This window comes from Enoplosus armatus, chromosome 17, assembly GCF_043641665.1.
Source record: "Enoplosus armatus isolate fEnoArm2 chromosome 17, fEnoArm2.hap1, whole genome shotgun sequence".
Taxonomy (NCBI): domain Eukaryota; kingdom Metazoa; phylum Chordata; class Actinopteri; order Centrarchiformes; family Enoplosidae; genus Enoplosus; species Enoplosus armatus.
The window spans coordinates 3356211-3375243 of record NC_092196.1 but is presented as its reverse complement, the minus strand read 5'-3'; the positions used below and the strand labels follow the sequence as shown (position 1 = coordinate 3375243).

General features: G+C 44.4%; 1 protein-coding gene across 2 annotated transcripts; it reads left to right on the top strand.

The window, feature by feature from the left end:
• The first annotated feature begins 1167 nt into the window (after positions 1-1167).
• On the top strand, positions 1168-6796 carry nags (N-acetylglutamate synthase). 2 transcript variants are annotated; one of them, XM_070923347.1, is made up of 8 exons: positions 1168-1633; positions 2292-2572; positions 3300-3426; positions 3734-3914; positions 4557-4596; positions 4766-4897; positions 5032-5214; positions 5726-6796. In XM_070923347.1, exons 1-8 carry the CDS (start codon positions 1259-1261, stop codon positions 5910-5912), a joined length of 1506 nt encoding a protein of 501 aa, XP_070779448.1. In that variant the 5' UTR covers positions 1168-1258; the 3' UTR covers positions 5913-6796. The 2 variants fall into 2 exon arrangements, with proteins under 2 accessions (XP_070779448.1, XP_070779447.1); XM_070923346.1 differs by having other exon boundaries at positions 3300-3513.
• Positions 6797-19033: the final 12237 nt, after the last annotated feature.

Here is a 19033-nt window from a genome sequence, read left to right as displayed (position 1 = left end):
CAGAGACAGACGCGTGATGTCATCAAACAGTGACAACTGAGAGGAGTTATAAATAAAGTTTGGCAGTTATGCCGAAGTGCATAAAGCGTACTAACTGACCAAAGGAGTCGGCACAGTTTTAAACTGCGAAAAATAAACAGCTGGAAGTGCTGGTAAAGGCATTCGGCTAGTTATCAGTAGTATTCTGGCAGGACTCAGTAAAAAATTATGGTTCTTGGGGGGGCAGTGAAGGCGTCCCAGAATAGCCGAGGCAGGAGTGAGCAGGGGCCTTTGACACTCTGTGGTTGAATAAAGAGGCTATTACATCAGTTCACAAAACTATGATGGGGTCCAAGTGTGAGCCTGCAACAAGAGCATGACTTTAAAGATTATTCACAATAATAATAATAATAATAATAAACACTGAATAAAGACATGACAGAGTCAAACTAAGAAAAAGAAGGGAAAGAAAAGCATGGAGACAATATCTTAACATCTTAAGAGCTTCAATAGCTAGCGTAGAAATTGAAGTTGCAGCTGCTGTGGCTTCTCTGACCAGTTTGTGAAAACCAAACGACGGAAAACACACAGAGGGTTTCTTTTTCTTCTTCTTCTGATCTGACGCCCCCCACATCAGCAGCATTGACATCACTTGTCTGCGCCCTCCCAAACAGGTGCAAATCACCGCTGAAAAAGGTCGCGGCGACTCCATGGCTAAGGTTTGGTTAGGCTTAGGCTCAGAAACCACTGGGTTAGGTTTAGGGAAAGATTGTGGTTGTGGGGTTGAAGTAGTCCTTAGGCGTTGCTTTGGGGCACTTGCCCAACGACTGTTTTTCTTGGGAGGACAGTCTTGAATGAACGTGCTAAGCAGCCTGTATGGCAAATGTTCAAACAGTGTCTGTTTGGGGGGTGGGGGGTGGGGGGTCTGTTTAGTGACCACAAAAGAGGCCCTCACTGGCCACTGTTCCAGAGGAATCTCCAGTGAGCCGAGTGCACATCCCAGTGGTTTAACACTGGCACTACAATCAAATCAAATGACACACACACACACACACACACACACACACACACACACACACACACACACACACACCACCACCACCCCTCCCCATGTCCCGGACTAATGAAATGTGAGAAGTGCCGACGCAGCAGCACGTTGGATGAGACGCTCTTCAACTGCTGCCGAGAGCTGCTCGCGCTCCGGCGGGAACTTCATGCGGCGCTCCAGGACTCCAGCCGTTAAACCGAGGGACGACCCGGAACTCTGTCAGCGAGCGACATGGCCAAAGTGAGCAGCGGCTCCTCCGGCTGCCGGGCCATGGTGATAGCAGGAAAGTATCTGTCGAGCCCGTCCCCCCCGGCGCTGAGCCGGAACTCCGGCCAGCGGCAGCGGAGGATGTTTGGTCCGCAGCGGCGCATGGTGAGCTCTGACGCGGCCGGCACGGGAGGAAAGAGCGCGGCTTTGGCCCAGCAGGAGCACCTCGGGTGTTTCTCCGCCGCGGACCGACATGCGCTGGCCAACCGGAATCTGATATACCGGGACGTGAAGGCTTTTCTCAACGAAGTCGGCGGAGACCCCCGGGAGGCTCGGTACTGGCTGACTCAGTTCCAGAGAGCGGCTGCGGCTCAGTCCCCTGCCTTTGCCATACTGGAGGTAAGACATGCTAAACTTTTAATCAATTCAACAAAGTTCATAGAAACTTTTATCTCGAATGAAGTCGCACAAACTGTTTATTGAAATGAATAATGTTACTGACGTTTCGGGATATGATATGGAAGCCCATGTCTGCCACTCAAAACACGGGGGCGGGACTAGTAGGCCAATCTAAGAGTTCAAACTAATACTAATTCATAAAAAGTAACAAGACAAAGTTTAAGAAAGTATAAATGTATGGGAGCTGGCAGGTACCAAATATGATTCTTTCTAATTCATACATGTATTTAAAGATTTGACAGTCAAAACAGACACAAAAAAGGCTTGTTCAAGAGATGGCAAGTAAACTGTGTGTTTGAGTGTAAATCCATCGGACCTGAGTGGTCGCCCTAAACTACAGAGAAATACGAGACAAAAACATGACTGGACCTCCAAATGTAACTTTGCCAAACCCAAGAAACTCCACAGATGAAGTAGAATAACACAGAAAGCTGCGACAGATGCCGTGACAAGACAGGGTCAGCTATAGGAGAAGGCCAAATCGACCCTGTTTTGTGGTTCGGACACTAAAGAAACCTCTTTTGGAAGACTACTTGGTGTGAGACGGTGCTAAATTCCTGTCTTTGTGTGTGTGCCTGCCTGTCTCCGTCCCTCCCAGGTGGACAGCTCGGTGTTCGACAGCAGGGAAATGGTTCAGAGCCTGGCCTTCGGGCTCTCCTTCCTGCAGCGGATGGATATGAAGCCCGTGGTGGTGATGGGCCGTCCTGAGCAGGAGGAGACGGGGCCCAAGGAACCGGTGGCCGGGTCTCGGTGCACCCGAGGGCTGGTGGAGCGGAGCCAGCAGCTGACCGAGGCTCTGCAGCAGCACTCGGCCACCGTCCTGCCACTCTTCTCCGCCGAGTCCTTCCTCCTTCTGCATGAAGCCCCACGAGGAAGCAGGTGAGGGTTGATGTCTGCGACCTTCCCCAGTAATTCAGTATTCGAAACAATTGCCTTAATATTATACAGGAAAGAGTTTAATGCTGCAGTGTGATATCTTCAGGGAATTCCTTCAAATTTGGCACAAACTTCCACTTGGACTGAAGGATGAACTGACTAGAATTTGGTGGGCAAAGGTCAAAGGTCACTGTGACCTCACTAAACGCACTTATGGCCATAACTCTTGATGTTTTCACAGTTGGTTGGACAGTGAATTAGAGTGGGTAGGCTGTTAAGATGGCAACCAGGGATGTGAAATGATATGATCTTACTGATCCCAGTGCCATTATCGATTCTGCGTATCGGCCCGATTCCCTTATTGAATGATGATCAATCTTCTGTGTGTAAAGTCGGCCTACACGTGTTTTCATGTTCTCTGAGTCTGAAGGAAGGCACTGACTCAGGTGTGCAAAAGCTCAACTCGTTTGGCCGCTGTTTAATTTGGAACCGGTTCTCGACACCACGTCTGCCCAATAACATTTGAGCATGTTAAAATAAATTATAAGGCTCCCTTTGTTTAAAGGATTTGACTTGGGAAATGAATAATAAAAGATAAAGAATGAATGAATAAAGAATAGCTCTCTGTAGCCTGAGAGCTAGCTGTAGCAACGGTCTGTCTGTCATTATATGGATGAAATGAGAGAATATTTGTACAGCCTTCACCCTCTTCCTCCTCCTCACCCTGCAGTGCTCCACCCTCCGTTGCTGTGGACACCGGCCTCCTCCAGTGGAGTCTGGACTGTGGGACAATCCCGATGGTTTGCCCGGTCGGGAGGGACGGGCGAGGCTGCTCGGTTATGTTGGACCCGACCGAGGTGACGGCAGCCATTTCCAGAGCCCTGCAACCCCACAAAGTCATGTTCCTGAACAACTCAGGAGGCCTCCGCAGCCAAGAATGCAAGGCACGACAGTTGGCTCCCGCTCAGACCGGGTTTCCATAGACGTAGTTGATATAGCAGCGCTCATATATCGCATCCATTGTCAGGTTTGCAAGTCAGACAGATCGCGAATGTGATCTTAATCCAGGACACAGTCCAGTCTGACTATATGCACCTCTGCAGAATAATATCACTGTGCAGAAAGACAACTTCTCCTGAACGCTCCCTTGTGTTTGTGTTACAGGTGCTGGGCACAGTGTCGCTGCCTAGCGACCTGCCCAGCCTTTCCGTGGCGGCGTGGCTGAACGCCACAGAGCGGCGCCGAGTGACCGCCATCGCCACACTGCTCAATCAGCTGCCGACCGAGTCCACGGCGGTCATCACCTCCGCGGACACGCTGCTCTCCGAGCTGTTCAGCCACAGAGGTGAGAGACTGCTGGGTGACTGGGGGCCCTCGAAATACCGGGGTCGATTTGAGGTGGAAACCTTCCATGGGAATTAATGGGAAATAACAGGAATAAAAGGGAAATATAGGGGTTATTTGCTCAGACGTGTCACATGCAGACGGTAACAAGCCATATTTTGCCAGATAGCTTGCAAAAACTAGCAGAGGGTATTATAAGTTACAAACTGTGTACTTTGCTTTAGGCTACTGAAATACCAGTACAGTAATATAATCAAAACCTGCCTGGAAGTGTGTAGTCCTGTGGCTCAGGCGGCGCAGTAATGTGGGCTGCACATAAGACCTGGTATTGCTATTTTATGTAACACTGCTAAAAGGTATGATTTGTCCTCCCTTAGGACATTTCTGACTGTCACCCACATGTTACGCACTTATGCACGGAGAGCTGTCTATTTTGAGGTGTAACCCAAGAGAGCGCTGGTCCATATATATGTGTGTGTGTGTGTGTGTGTGTGTGTGTGTGTGTGTGTGTGTGTGTGTGTATGTGTGTGGGGAGGGGGTTTTGGCCACCCAACAATGACTTGCATGAGTGTTATGTTTAAATACAATTTTCCACAACTGCCTGTTTTTTGTTTCTTTCTGTCTGTCCGTACGTGTGGCTCAGGGTCGGGGACACTCTTTAAAAACGGAGACCCCATACACCGGTAAGTGCTTATCGCGCATACGCAAAGACGCTTGAAACGCCGTGATCCGACATGTTTGCTTTCTCCTTCACACACTTAAATCTATCCATCGTCTAATGCATTTAGAGTATGTTGTTGTTCTGTGTGTGTGTGTGTGTGTGTGTGTGTGTGTGTGTGTGTGTGTGTGCAGGTACAGCTCCCTGGATGGGATCGATGTAGAGCGCCTGCTGGCCCTCATCAACAAGTCGTTCGATAAAACCCTGAGGCGAGACTACATCGACTCTCTGAAAGGGCGACTGCACTCCATCTACCTCTCTGAAGGGTGCGTGCAACAGAAATGTCCAAATTCAAGTCTTAAACATGTCCACGAGACCACATGTGAACACTATAGTATGGTCGTCCAGCGGGTGTAAGTATGTCAAATATAGACGAAGACTTCGCTCTCTGTCCCTCCAGATACAGCGCGGCGGCCATCATCACCATGGAGCCGGTGAACAGCGGCACTCCCTACCTCGACAAGTTTGTGGTGAGCAGCAGCAAGCAGGGCCAGGGCACCAGCCACATCCTGTGGGAGTGTATCAGACAGGACCTGGGCAAACTTTTCTGGAGGTCCCGAGCCACCAACAGGATCAACCCCTGGTAAGACGCGCACACATTTTAAGGCGTCCGTGTTGCCATTCAGATGCTTTTGTCCCACCACGTGGGAGCAAGAGCTACACATCACCCAAAACCGGGGTTTTTTTTTTTTTTTCTTCAAGAATAACATAGTAAGTGCTAGGAAGGGTCGTTGAGATGTAAAGGTGGGTTTAGTGTCCTGACCTCATTTACGGCCTCTTAAAGAATAACTGTAAATGGTGAATAGTACAAAATACTAAGATCTGGGGACATGCCTGCATCCCTAAAAAGCAGTCCATTGTGCGTAAGTACGGCCCCACGAAGCCACGAGTGTGACTCCAGACTTGGAGGGCCCCATTTCCGCTCAGGATCAACGGCCAGCGCAAACTGCTGTGACATTTCGGCGTTTTACTGACTTGGAAATTGACTGCACTTTTTCTGCGATTTAAAAGAGGGCCTTTAGTCTTGTCACGGCATTCATTTCAGATAAACAATGCCACGTGATCTTTGTCTCTCTCTCTCTCTGTCTGTGCAGGTACTTCAAACACTGCGATGGCAGCTTTGTTAACGGGGTTTGGACCGTCTTCTGGTTCGGCCTGACAGACATCAGAGATTCCTACGAGCTGGTGGAGTACGCCAAGAACCTCCCCGACTCTTTCCACGCCTCTTCTCTCGCCGCCGCCGGGCAGCCCCCCGCCCCTGCCGCAGCAATCCTGAATTGACTCCTCCCAGCTGCTGGTTGCGTAGCTCTTTGACAACATTGTTAGTGCTGCAGTTCTTTTAGCCCCGAGGCTCTGGAGTCCCTTTCTGTCCAGCCTTGGGACTTTTTCTGTTCTGGATTTTCTTTTTTGGAGTTTTCATACCCGCGATATTTTGGCAAGCTATGAATTTATGAATATATATATTTAAAAAGCTATAAATATATGTATTGGTAGAGCTGAGGTGAGCTCTAAGCATTCTAGTGATTAGAGCTGAGGGTGTGGCATTATCACTTTGCTGAGAAACGCTGTACACACTGAGGTTGCTCAGTTTGAAAAAGCAACTTTTACTCTCTAAGCTCGCCCATTTTACATCCAGACAAAACAAAAAGGTGCGTTTTTCACGCCTGAAATGCTCTCCAGACTGGAGAAATCTCAGAACTACAGTCTTACAGTACTGCATGCCTTCACAAACACAGCCAGGTGCCATATCGCCTGCGGATCTTTCTGAGATCACTCAACACCTCTGAGCGGGTGTCGTTAAAGGGGCTCTCCACCGAGTTCACACAAAGTTTACTTGTTATCAGGAGTCCTACTCAGCCTATAGAAACAGCTTCATGATGTTTTCTGTGGCTCTGTTGGGAGGAGTGTCATCAGGGTTGCCTCTGCCTTGGCTCGGAAACTCTAAATTTTTAACAGAAAATGGGTTCCAAACTTTTTTTTTTCTTGAGAAAGTGGCCAGTAAAGGTTAGAATCCACTAGCTTTTTTATTTTTTTGGGCAGCTGCTCACAACACGAAGTTCTCCTCGCCCTGGTTCTCACGCACTTCTTAAACGCCAAAGAGAGTGTTCGTGTAGATGTTATACTACATATTGTCATTAAAGCACTTCAGACCAAACATTCCACAACTCGTGTCTGGGCTCCTTACTTACCAAACACACCACAATCACTCCATGGAATCACACTGAGGGTTATATATACTTCACTATTCTCTGATATTTTAACGGGAAAAACAATCATTCAGAGATTGATCAAGGAAAAATCAACGGCAGATTACTTGTTTTTGATGTTAATCTCGAGATCACAAGATAATTATTTTCGTTATCTCAACATAACAACGCTTCCTTTCGTGACCACGGGTTAGTTCATCTCTTAGTCTTCTCCTTAAATTCCATCTGAATGTCATCTCAGTTGTCAAGGCGTCATCTATGCATGCTGGCATGGCACGTCCTGATCTCTGATAAACATAAGTGGGCTAACAAGAGGGTTGATTATCTTGTTTTCTCGAGATAACAAAAACATGTTTTCTCGCGATAAAAATTTAGTTGCAAACACGGCCCTTCTCGGCTTCCGTATGTCAGTAACCGGAGTCCCCACAACCTCCCCCCACAATAAAAAAAGATTATCGTTTTTATGCACTTTGCAATGCGCTGACAAGCGTCCTCAGAACGGAGGATGTCATCTGCATAATGACTGATATCTCAATTTTATTACTGGTACAATTTAATATACCCAGCTAATTACATGTATTTCATTTCATTCGTTACTTTGCTCTTCTAAAGACATTACAGTCATAATAAAAAAAAAAGGGGGAACTGGACAGCGGAAGAATTTTGGCAAGTTGGTAAGTTGCCTATGTTGTAGTGCTATTTACGGCATTTTGCATTTCACTGCTGTTTGACAGTTCAAACTTCCACTGATTTGAACTAAAAGGCTCTGCGTGTCATGACCCTTCTGAAAGGCAGTGTAGAACGCCTCTCATACGAGTCTCAAGTCCTGGAACTTGAACCCAATGTTATAATTACTTCTGAGGATGCAATTTTTTCTTGGCGTTTCACAGTGCTGTATTTTTATTTTTAAATGTTGGCCTGATAATACTGCATTCAGCTGTTCAAGTGATCTGCTGGGAGCAGCGGTGTGCACACAGGCAGGCAGGTTGGGCTGGTGACTGAAGGAAGACGTTATGCAGCTTTGCAGGATTGCCGCCGCAGAGAGCAAATATGTTTTGACTTGTGTTCTTATTAACCGGCGGCCATTTTGACAGTCTGTCTGTTGGCAAACCTGTTCTTCAGTAGCCTTCGGCAACTTGCAACAACTGAGAAGAGAAGAGACAATGTGTGCACACCCAAGGCCTGTACCCCATTTGTGGAGGAGGAGTCTATTTTCCAAGAAGGACGTTAATTTGCTTTATATACAGTAGTATACCAGTATACCTTTACGAAATGGTGTGGGTGGGTGTTTGAGCCTTGAAACCTATTTGAGTTAGGAATACATCAGAGTTAACAAGATGTTTAAGGCTGCTTAATAGTTGCATGGTAATGTAATGCAGCTTTAGGTGTTGACATTTAGCCATGTCTGCAGCACAGCTCTAGGGATGGCAACGTCAGACTGGAATATCTGGACTACAAGCCAACTAAATAGCCAACGGCGTTACAAAGCAATGTGGCAAAGAACGTAGGCTTGCATTTACGCGTGTGGCCCGTGCAGCGTCTAGCTGGATGACATCGGATTGCCCCACACAAACAATTTGTCTGTCTTGCCAGCCACCCTCTGTGTCAAAGGACTGGCTTTCGTTCAAATGAATGAGAGGGCTGTGTTTCTCGACAAAAAAAGGCTACATGGAGTCACATCGCTGTTGACATCATGGAATGGTTAGGGCTGCAAAATGATCTACCTACTATAAAAATGCAAAACATGTATTTATTTATAAATATATTGAGTATTCTTTATATGTACAATATATGTTGGTGTATTCAATTCAATTCAATTCAATTTTATTTATATAGCGCCAAATCACAACAAAGTCATCTCATGACACTTTACAAAATAGAGCAGGTCTAGACCGACTCTTTATAATGTTATTACAGAGACCCAACAGTTCCCACCATGAGCAAGCACTTTGGCGACAGTGGCAAGGAAAAACTTCCTTTTAAGAGGCAGAAACCTCGAGCAGAACCAGACTCTAGGTGGGCGGTCATCTGCTTTGACCGGTTGGGTTTTAGGGAGAGAGAGAGAGAGAGAGAGACAGAGACAGAGACAGAGAGATAGACATAGAGACACAGATAGACAGACAGACAGACAGATAGGTAGGCAAAGATGTATGGCAGCACTAACAGTAGAAATAGCTGTAATATTAGCTGAGATTAATAATAGGAGCTTTCATAGTGACAGAACTACGACTAAACATAATAACTGTAGTGATGAGAGTCAGGCAGGCCCATGGCGGCAGCAGCACCCAGGCGTACCAGGACCACGATCCACAGCGACCTACGAGTCGACAAAGCACAAAGAAACTCCGGGGAAGAAATAAAGTTAGTAACATGCATTGGACTGTGATGAATGTGCAAAGATGAAGAGGAAGAGGAGGAAAGCTCAGTACATCATGGGAAGTCCCCCAGCAGTGTAGGCCTATAGCAGCATAACTAGGGGGCTGGTCCAGGCAGGCCTGAGCCAGCCCTTAACTATAAGCATTATCAAAAAGCAAGGTTTTAAGCCTACTCTTAAAAGTAGAGAGTGTGTCTGCCTCCCGGACCCAAACTGGGAGCCGATTCCACAGGAGAGGAGCTTGATAGCTGAAGGCTCTGGCTCCTGTTCTGTTTTTGGAGACTCTAGGAACCACAAGCAGCCCTGCATTCTGGGAGCGGAGTGCTCTATTGGGGTAATAGGGTACTATGAGCTCTTTAAGATATGATGGTGCCTGACCAGTAAGAGCTTTGTAGGTGAGGAGAAGGATTTTAAACTCTATTCTAGATTTTACAGGGAGCCAGTGCAGAGAAGCTAATACAGGAGAAATATGATCTCTTTTCCTGGTTCCTGTCAGTACACGTGCTGCAGCATTCTGGATCAGCTGGAGAGTCCTCAGGGACTTATTGGGACAGCCTGACAATAAGGAATTGCAATAATCCAGCCTAGACGTGACAAATGCATGGACTAATTTTTCTGCATCTGTTTGAGACAGGATCTTCCTGATTTTTGCAATATTACGGAGGTGAAAGAAGGCAGTCCGTGAAGTTTGTTTTACGTGGGAGTTAAAGGACATGTCCTGATCAAAGACAACTCCGAGATTCCTCACGGTGGCGCTGGAGGCCAGGGCAATGCCATCCATGGTAACAATATCCTTAGATACTGTATTTCTGAGGTGTTCAGGGCCAAGAACAATAACTTCTGTCTTGTCTGAGTTCAACATCAGATAATTACAGGTCATCCAGGTCTTTATGTCCTTAAGGCATGCTTGGAGGTTGGCTAACTGATGAGGTTCTTCTGGCTTGATCGATAAATATAGCTGGGTATCATCCGCATAGCAATGAAAATGTATGGAGTGTTTTCTAATAATATCCCCTAAAGGAAGCATATATAAGGTGAATAGTATTGGTCCAAGCACAGAACCTTGTGGAACTCCATGACTGACTTTGGCGTACATGGAGGATTCATCGTTAACATGTACAAACTGAGATCGATCTGATAAATACGACTTAAACCAGCTTAGTGCGGTTCCTTTGATGCCAATTAAATGTTCCAGTCTCTGTAATAGGATATGATGGTCAATGGTGTCGAATGCAGCACTAAGATCTAACAAAACGAGTATAGAGACAAGTCCTTTGTCTGATGCAGTGAGAAGGTCATTTGTAACTTTCACCAGTGCCGTCTCTGTGCTATGATGAGCTCTGAAACCTGACTGAAAGTCCTCAAGCAACCTATTGTCATGTAGAAAGTCACACAGCTGGTTGGCGACTGCTTTCTCAAGAATCTTGGAGAGAAAGGGAAGGTTAGATATAGGTCTATAGTTGGCTAAAACCTCTGGATCAAGAGTGGTCTTTTTAAGAAGAGGTTTAATTACAGCTACTTTAAAGGACTGTGGTATGTAGCCTGTTAATAAGGACAGATTGATCATGTCTAGTAAAGAAGTGCTGACTAAAGGTAAAACCTCTTTGAGCAGCCAGGTTGGGATGGGGTCTAAGAGACAAGTTGATGGCTTAGATGAAGAGATAGTTTTAGTAATTTGGTGAAGGTCAATGGGAGAAAAGCAATCTAAATATACATCAGGTTTTACAGCTATTTCTGAGATTCCTGTGTTTGAAGGTAAGGTACCACCTGAAGACAGGAGGTGATCAATTCTGTCTCTAATAGTCAGAATTTTATCATTAAAGAAGCTCATGAAGTCATTACTGCTGAGGCTTATAGGAATACATGGCTCAATAGAGCTGTGACTCTCTGTCAGCCTGGCTACAGTGCTGAAGAGAAACCTGGGGTTGTTCTTGTTCTCTTCTATTAATGTTGAGTAATAGGCTGCTCTGGCTTTACAGAGGGCCTTCCTATAAGTTCTAAGACTATCTTGCCAAATTAAACGTGATTCCTCTAGTTTGGTGGAGCGCCATTTCCTTTCAAGTTTCTGCACTGTTTGCTTTAATTTGCGGGTTTGGGTGTTATACCATGGAGCTGACTTTCTTTGTTTTATTATCTTCTTTTTAAGAGGGGCAATAGAGTCAAGTGTCAATCGCATTGAGCCTACAGCGCTGTCAACAACATTGTCTATTTGAGAGGGACGAAGGTTAGCATAGGAGTCCTCAGTTGTATTGAGACATGGCATTGAATTTAATGCCGATGGAATCACTTCCTTAAATTTAGCTACAGCACTATCAGATAGATATCTGGTGTAGACTTTTTTGCCTAATGGCGTGTAGTCCAGTAATAGGAATTCAAAAGTTATTAAATAATGGTCCGATAACAAAGGATTCTGTGGAAAGACAGTTAGATGTTCAATTTCAAGTCCATATGTCAGAACCAGGTCGAGGGTGTGATTAAAACAGTGAGTGGGTTTCTGTACCCTCTGACAGAAGCCAATCGAATCCAATAAAGAGGTAAATGCAGTACCAAGGCTATCCTTATCAACATCCACATGAATATTAAAATCCCCTACGATAATGACTCTGTCTGTTTTAAGGACTAAACCTGATAAAAACTCTGAGAATTCAGATAAGAATTCAGAGTATGGACCTGGAGCGCGATAGACTATAACGAATAAGACTGGCTTCAGTGTTTTCCAGGTTGGGAGTGAGAGACTCATAACGAGGCTTTCAAATGAGTTATAATCCAGTTTAGGTCTAGAGTTCATCAACAGGCTTGAGTCAAAGATGGCTGCAACTCCACCTCCTCGGCCGGTGCCTCGAGGGATGTGAGTATTAGTATGACTGGGCGGAGTGGATTCATTCATTTCTATCGTATTTTGAGGATGAACTCCCTTCCCTTAATATAGTGTAGCCTAAGTCCCCCCCCCCTTTTTATTTTATTTTATTTTATTTGTATTTATATGTAACTGTATATGCAGTCATGCGTGTATATGCATATATGTGTATGTATAACTACTTTGTGTATACCGAGTGATTTATCTGTTTTATTCTCCTGATCTTGTATTTATTTATTATTATTATTATTATTTATTTTTATTTCTTTCCCCTCTGGTCTGGGGTATTGAGTACTAGTGTGAGTGTATAATGTGAAAATCAATAAAAAATATTTGAATAATAATAATTGTTTTGTTTAATCAGCATGGTTCTGTTTACTATTTCCACATGCGTGTGCAATGAAGAACTGCTTGCTGCAAGTAAATGCAGAACAGCTTACACGTACTGGCATACATATAGGCTACTCAACGCAATGAAGACATGCTGACATATCCACTATACGATTATGAGATTTTTATTTGTGCTGATATAATAGAATTATTGTGTTGCAACTCATGGCGGTTAGTCACTCACAGTTTGGAGGCCTGTTGAGCTGGCTGCTGCACGCAGTTGGGATACAATACAGAAATAACGTTCCCACCTGGATTTTATTGACGTGATAAAATCATGTCAAAAGGGGGAATGTTAAAATTGTTCTATGTTTCGAGCTATCATGTATTCTGATTGTATGTGTTCTGTATTTCTCCACTGAACCTATGATCTTGTTTTGTACTTTTCTACTGAGCACAATGTATGTCCTTGAAGATAACATGACTGGTTAGAACTGGTTTTCATACCAGGAGATGGCTGAAACTCCTCTATTTTATCAGTTAGATTTACGCCGTACCACCAACATCCAAACATGATTTATTTCAGTAAGTCCAACCTCTGTACAGGGCAGGCCCAGCCCCAGAAGATAAATGTGAATCATTTTCGGACATCGGGGCTCCTTCTGACTGAGATCCTGCAAGAGCTCTGTCACTCCGAGCCCAGCGCTGCATTTACTTTACCTGTGACCGAAATAAAGTTTACATCTGTGAACTGAACATTGCTCCGGTTTGTTCTTGGGCTTCCAACTAAAGAATCGGGTAAACAGGGGCAATTGCTGTTTTTGTCCTTTGTTTAATTTCCTTTGGATATTCTTGGTTACCTCACTTTGTTTTCTTTGTTTTCTTAATATGAATTTGGTGATCTGTGGTTTTCTTTACTTTGCTTCCTGGGTTGACTGATTTTCCCCCATATTTAAGTTAAGCAGGGCTTGTATGGTGCGAGGATGTATTTGTTTTCTGTTTCTTTCTTTATAAAAACCAAGATCTGTGAGTAGTTTTTTTGGTTGGGAATTTGTAACATTTTGGGGTTTGTTAGTTTCCAGTACAGGTTGGCTGTTTGGTGCCTACAGGTGGTGAGTCACTAGGTGGAGGGTTTCCCCTCTCTGGTTTCTTTTGGTTGCATGCTCTCTCAAATACATTGTGTGGGTATTTATTGCACGATTTAATTTGCGCCGTATTCTAATACGTTCTTTTTTTCTTGCTTTGCAGTGTGTGTGTGTGTGTGTGTGTGTGACCCTCTCCCCTCCTTGGTGGTGGTGACTCCCCTTCCCCTCACTCCTGTAGGTTTCCCTGACACCCCTGCCTGTACTGGTACTGACCCTTAGTATGGTGGTATGTTTTAGCGTTTAGATTTTAACGTATCTTTTCTTTTTGTAATAAACTGTCTTTTTAACTGACCACCCTTTTTACCTGATTATTAACACCCCAACTAAATTTTGTTGAAATAAAGGACCATCAATTTTGAACTAGAAACTCATGTCTCTGCTTATCTTACTATAAGAATCTGTACAGTAAATGGTTATTCTCTGGGTGAAATTCCCAGGGTGGCGTTGTCACACTTATAATAATATAAATAAATCAGAGTAAAATAAGGTGTTGCAGGGATGACGTGTTTTTGTAGGCCAACCAGGAAGTTAGCATCACCCTGGTTCCCTCAACAAAAAGCCTAGGGGATTTTTCTATTAGATTTTGGATCATCACAGAAAATTAGCTCTGTGGCAAACAAAGGTTTATGATACTTCAGCAAGATAATCTTCACTAATGAACACCACTTTTTATGATTTTTGAAGCGTAAATGCAATCGGCAGAAGTGAAAAGCTAACGTTATAAAGGAACGACACCAGTGTAAGCACTACTTATTGTGTATGTACAAGTACTTATCTTAGCTTCTTTCCAAGGGGGAGTAGAGGAATAAAAAATACCAGGACGCCTGCTTATAATACTCAGAACATACAGCCGGCCTTTATTTAACGCAAACAGTACACAAGAATATAACAAATCCTTAAGTCTCTCTTAGCCCTATTAGTTTAACCTCAGTTTGTCAGTCAGTTCAGTCCTCCACTGTCCTTTAAATTGAGAAACACAGGTTTTTTTTCCTTCAACCAACTCAGGTTGAGGAGAAAACAACCAAAAAAACTACTCAGAGCTCTGATAAAATAACAAACTAAATTAAATGAAATCAATGTTCATCTACCTGGGTAGAGTTCAAGGAAAATCTCTGTGTACCACACTGAAGCAGAAAACGCTTTGCAGCGACTGTAAACCTAAAGTCATGTTTTTGCATTCTGCAGAAATTCTTCATTAAACTTGTAGCACCAGATTGAGCCTGTGTGACATCATTCTGTGCACCGCTACAAGTGCTGTTACACCACTGACTTTTATTCCCACCCGCTGGTGCACAGCTGGACACCGAACTCCCCACTAAAAGTCAACACCGGCGGTGTTCCAAAAGGCCAAAAACTAATTCTGTTTTATGTAACCCAGGATTTCAATGACATCGGCAAAACACATGCATCAATACAGTGAACTGAAATATGAACTTGAAATAAGAAACCAAAAGCTGTAAAGCTGTGTCAATCAATATTTTTACATCACTATTGAATCAAATGACGCTCCATTATGTGTAAGGGGGTTGTGAACAACACCTGTGCAAGAACCTTTGACAGACATAATACTCTCACTATGAACAACAGTAAGACGACAGTATGGCGAATACTTAACAATGCTCTACACAAATACAATTATACAGGAAGTATGTATATTTCAAGAATTTATTATTTATTATCATTTTTCCAATTATTGTTATTGTTCAAATTGTAATATATATTATATATACAGTGCTTAACAAATGTATTAGACCACCACCCAGTGTAAGGTGTTTGCTGCCCTAAATGGACAGTACTGCTGATGACCAAAATATTTTTTGATGTTTCTGTCATGGTTAATCCACCAGTATGTGCAAGCTCTTGAATCAAAATGATATCTCGAATTTGTTTTCGTGGTTGTATGTTATTCTTGATTAATTTCTGACTTCTCAGAGAATTCCAGTGTGCTGGCTCACATTTGAATTCAGTTTGAATTTCTTCACTCCCGTTCAAAATGGGGAAGCGCAGGGAACTCACTGAGAAAGAAAGAGTCCGAATTAAAGCACTTCATGATGCTGGATGGTCTTTGAGACAAATAGGGCGAGACATTAAGTGTTCTCTCAGCGTGGTCGAGTGTGCCTCGGACTCGATTGCAGAGACCGGTACTTACAAAATGCGTCAAGGAGGAGGCCGAAAACAAAAGCTAACTGAAGCAGATGTCCGGCCCCTCAACATTTTAAGCACTACAGGCAGAAGGGAGACCACTGCTGATCTTCAGTCGGAGATTAATGCTTCTAGATCAGAATCTGAGAAAAGTCTCCAAAATGACCAGAAGCAGACGACTGAAGGAACAAGGCTTAAAGGGAAGAATAGCTGCTAAGAAGCCGTTATTGAGGCCTGCAAACATCCAAAAACGCCTCACAGTAGCCAGGGAGCACAAACACTGGAAGAAGGTACTCTGGACGGACGAGTCCAAGTTCGAACTCTCCGGTCAGCATCGTCGTGTTTATGTCCGCAGAAAAGCTGGAGAACGTTTTGATGCTGGATGCGTTGCAGCCACAGTGAAACACGGTGGAGATTCCATTATGGTACGGGGTTCCATTTGTGGACACCGCATTGGGCAAATTAGTTCAAATGTTATTTGCCTAATAAATAACAATACAAGTTTTAGTTTGAAACAGGTTTTTGACAGATTTCTAAAAATTTGTGTTTTCTCGTTTGGTGGTCTAATACATTAGTTAAGCACTGTATATATATTTGTTGTAGTGTGTGGGAGGAAACCGGAGGACCCGGGGTAAACCCACGCAGACACGGAGAGGACGTGCCAAATACTGAACCTCCGCGCTGCCCTGTGGCCTGTTACGGCCTGTGTGTGTGTGTGTGTGTGTTGGGGGGGGGGGGGGGGATGTGTTTTGTGTGTGTGTGTTTCTGTCTCACTCCTGCTGCTGCGTCTTGTATTTGCGGCGGTGTTTGGGAGTGACACACTTCTTGAATCGCCTCCACACAGAAGGCTTCTTCGGCGTCTCCTGGACCGTCTCCAGGAGAGTCTCCTGGATTGTCTCCTGGAGTGTCTCCTGGAGCGTCTCCTGGAGCGTCTCCTGGACCGTCTCCTGGAGCATCTCTGGAGCGTCGGCCTGTTCGGGGACCTCAGCGGTCTCCTTCAGGGGGAGGGCCTCCTGGATGAGCGCGCACATTTGCGTCTTCATCTGCTTGGTGAGCGCCTCCACCTTGTCCTCCAGCGCCTCACTGGCCTCTTCCTGGGCCTTCAGCTTGGACGCCAGCTGGAGGCTGGAGCTGGTCATCTCCTGCAGCTGCCTCTTTAGGTCCTCCAGCTGCTCGGAGGTCGCCTCTTCTCTGCAGGCCTCTTTCTGCTTCATCGCCTCCATCTCCTGCTGAAGGGCTTCTTTTTCTGCTTCCAGCCTCTTAACCAGCTTCAGGTCCATGGAGACTCTCTCCATAAACTGGCGACTTACTATCTCCAGTTCTGTCTTGGGGGCGCAAGACTGAGGTGGACCGTTTTTAGCTGCGCTTTCCAGCTCTTTATAGTCCTTCAGGAGCTCCTCTTTGAGGTGGTCAGTGGTAGTTGACTCATTCAGGGGCTCAGCTGGAAGCGCTCCGGAGGACAGACTCATTTTTTTGATGTCTTCTTGGAGCCTCTGTACCTCCTTTTCACGCTCGACTCTCAGGCTAATCTCCTCCCTCAGTTTTCCCTCTGTTGCCTGGAGGCTGCTCCTGTCGGCGGCTCTGTTGCACTCCGCCATCATCCTCATGGCTTTCTCCTGCTTTAGGTAATAGTTGGATACCTGCAGGCGCCTTTTCAGATCTTCCACCTGCATCAGGTGGTTTTGTGGCTGATATCTTGCCCGCTCTGGATTAGTTGGGGCCTGGGGCTGGGACCTCTCTCTTCGGCGGAGAGTCTCGGCTTGCGGCCGGTAAGGGAGGTCCAGCATAGTATGGTTATTTATGTACTCCATCAGTGTCAGGTTCGTGGGACTTGAGGATTCTTCCTGTCTGTTCAATAAAGACTTGCTAGAACCAAGCTCTTGTTTGAAGAGAAGTGTTTTCAGTACTTGTCGAAGTGTCTTTCAAACTGTTTTTGTCACTCGGGTTGTGTCTCCTAAGTGCTTCAAGTGTTTGCGATCAACGGTAGCGACTTCTGACTGGCGCCCCCCTTGTACACAAGCGAGAATTCCGGAACGCATCAAAGGCTTGAGTGTCCAACATTCTATTGACAGACGATCTTTTTTCGTACTTTGACATCATAGACTCATCAAAGCCACAGTCTGTGATCCAAATGGGAACAAAATGGCCGCCCCGCCCTTCAACATTCAATTGAATGAAAATACTTTTTACTCCATTACATTCATTTTAAATCTTGTTATTTCTCAAATTGTACATTTTTTTTTTTAAATGGTCAGTTCATGGAACATGATTTATTGTTGTATATTATATTGTAAGTTCAATTGAGCTCCACCTTGACAGTTAAATGAACATGACCGTTAACATGCTGCATACATGTAAATGCATCAGTAATAATATAAAATTATATGTGATAAATATAACAATTATAATAATATAACTTCTTTTGCTTCTTCCACAACTAGTTTTCTGATGCTGTTAAACAAGAAAACAGTCTTACATTTTCCCTCATGATCAGTTGGAGAACACGCCAAAAAAAGGCATTTTTTTCCATCCACAACTCTTTAGTTCTAACTGCAAATAAATCTCAAAACAAAAAGCGATTGGCCCTTTTTCTGTGACACCTCAATTTAAAAGAATAGTTTGAAATTTGAGATATGTGTGTATCTGCTTTCTTTTCAACAGTTAGATGAAAAATCAATCAATGTCAGTCTCACGTTTGTGTTTGAAATCCGGAGTTGGAGTCAGGATGTGGCTAGCTTAGCATAAGGACTGGAAGCAGGGGGGAAACAGCTAGCCTGGCTAACGCTACACTAACACGCTGTGGCTCATTTGTTTAATCTGCACACCCCAAGAATTTCATCTCACTCGCAGTCAAATCATAAGAAACACTGTAATGTAGCTGTAGGTTTGATGGTATCCAGCATCACTGACGTCCTGGATGGAAACAGGGGTCATCGGCGCCTTGGTCCTCCTCAGATCCACAGTCAGCTCCTTAGTCTTTGTCACGTTGATGTTATAATTGGCTATGTTTCGAGCTATCATGTATTCTGATTGGATGCATTCTGTATTTCTCCACTGAACCTGGGTCATTCCAGAATTGGAGGACATTTTACGTCCCACCCATCAAATTTTAAATAATCCATATACAAAATACTAAAATATGCAGTTTCTGTGTAAATTTACTTGTCCTGAGACCAAATCTAAAAAAACTAGGAGAAAACAATGCTTGAAAATAGTTTTAAAAATACCAAATAAGTCTGGAGTACCCCCTAAAATTCCATTTTTCTCTTGTCCCACCCCCCTGATGACCAAATTGAATCTCAAATAAAACAGTCAAAATGAAATTTAAATCTCATTTTTTTGGTATT

Coding starts and splice junctions, on each gene's coding strand:
- nags (XM_070923346.1), top strand. CDS start 1,259: ATGGCCAAAGTGAGCAGCGGCTCCTCCGGCTGCCGGGCCATGGTGATA. Junction 3,915..4,556: donor CGAGCTGTTCAGCCACAGAG/GTGAGAGACTGC, acceptor CGTGTGGCTCAG/GGTCGGGGACACTCTTTAAA. Junction 4,898..5,031: donor TCCATCTACCTCTCTGAAGG/GTGCGTGCAACA, acceptor CTGTCCCTCCAG/ATACAGCGCGGCGGCCATCA.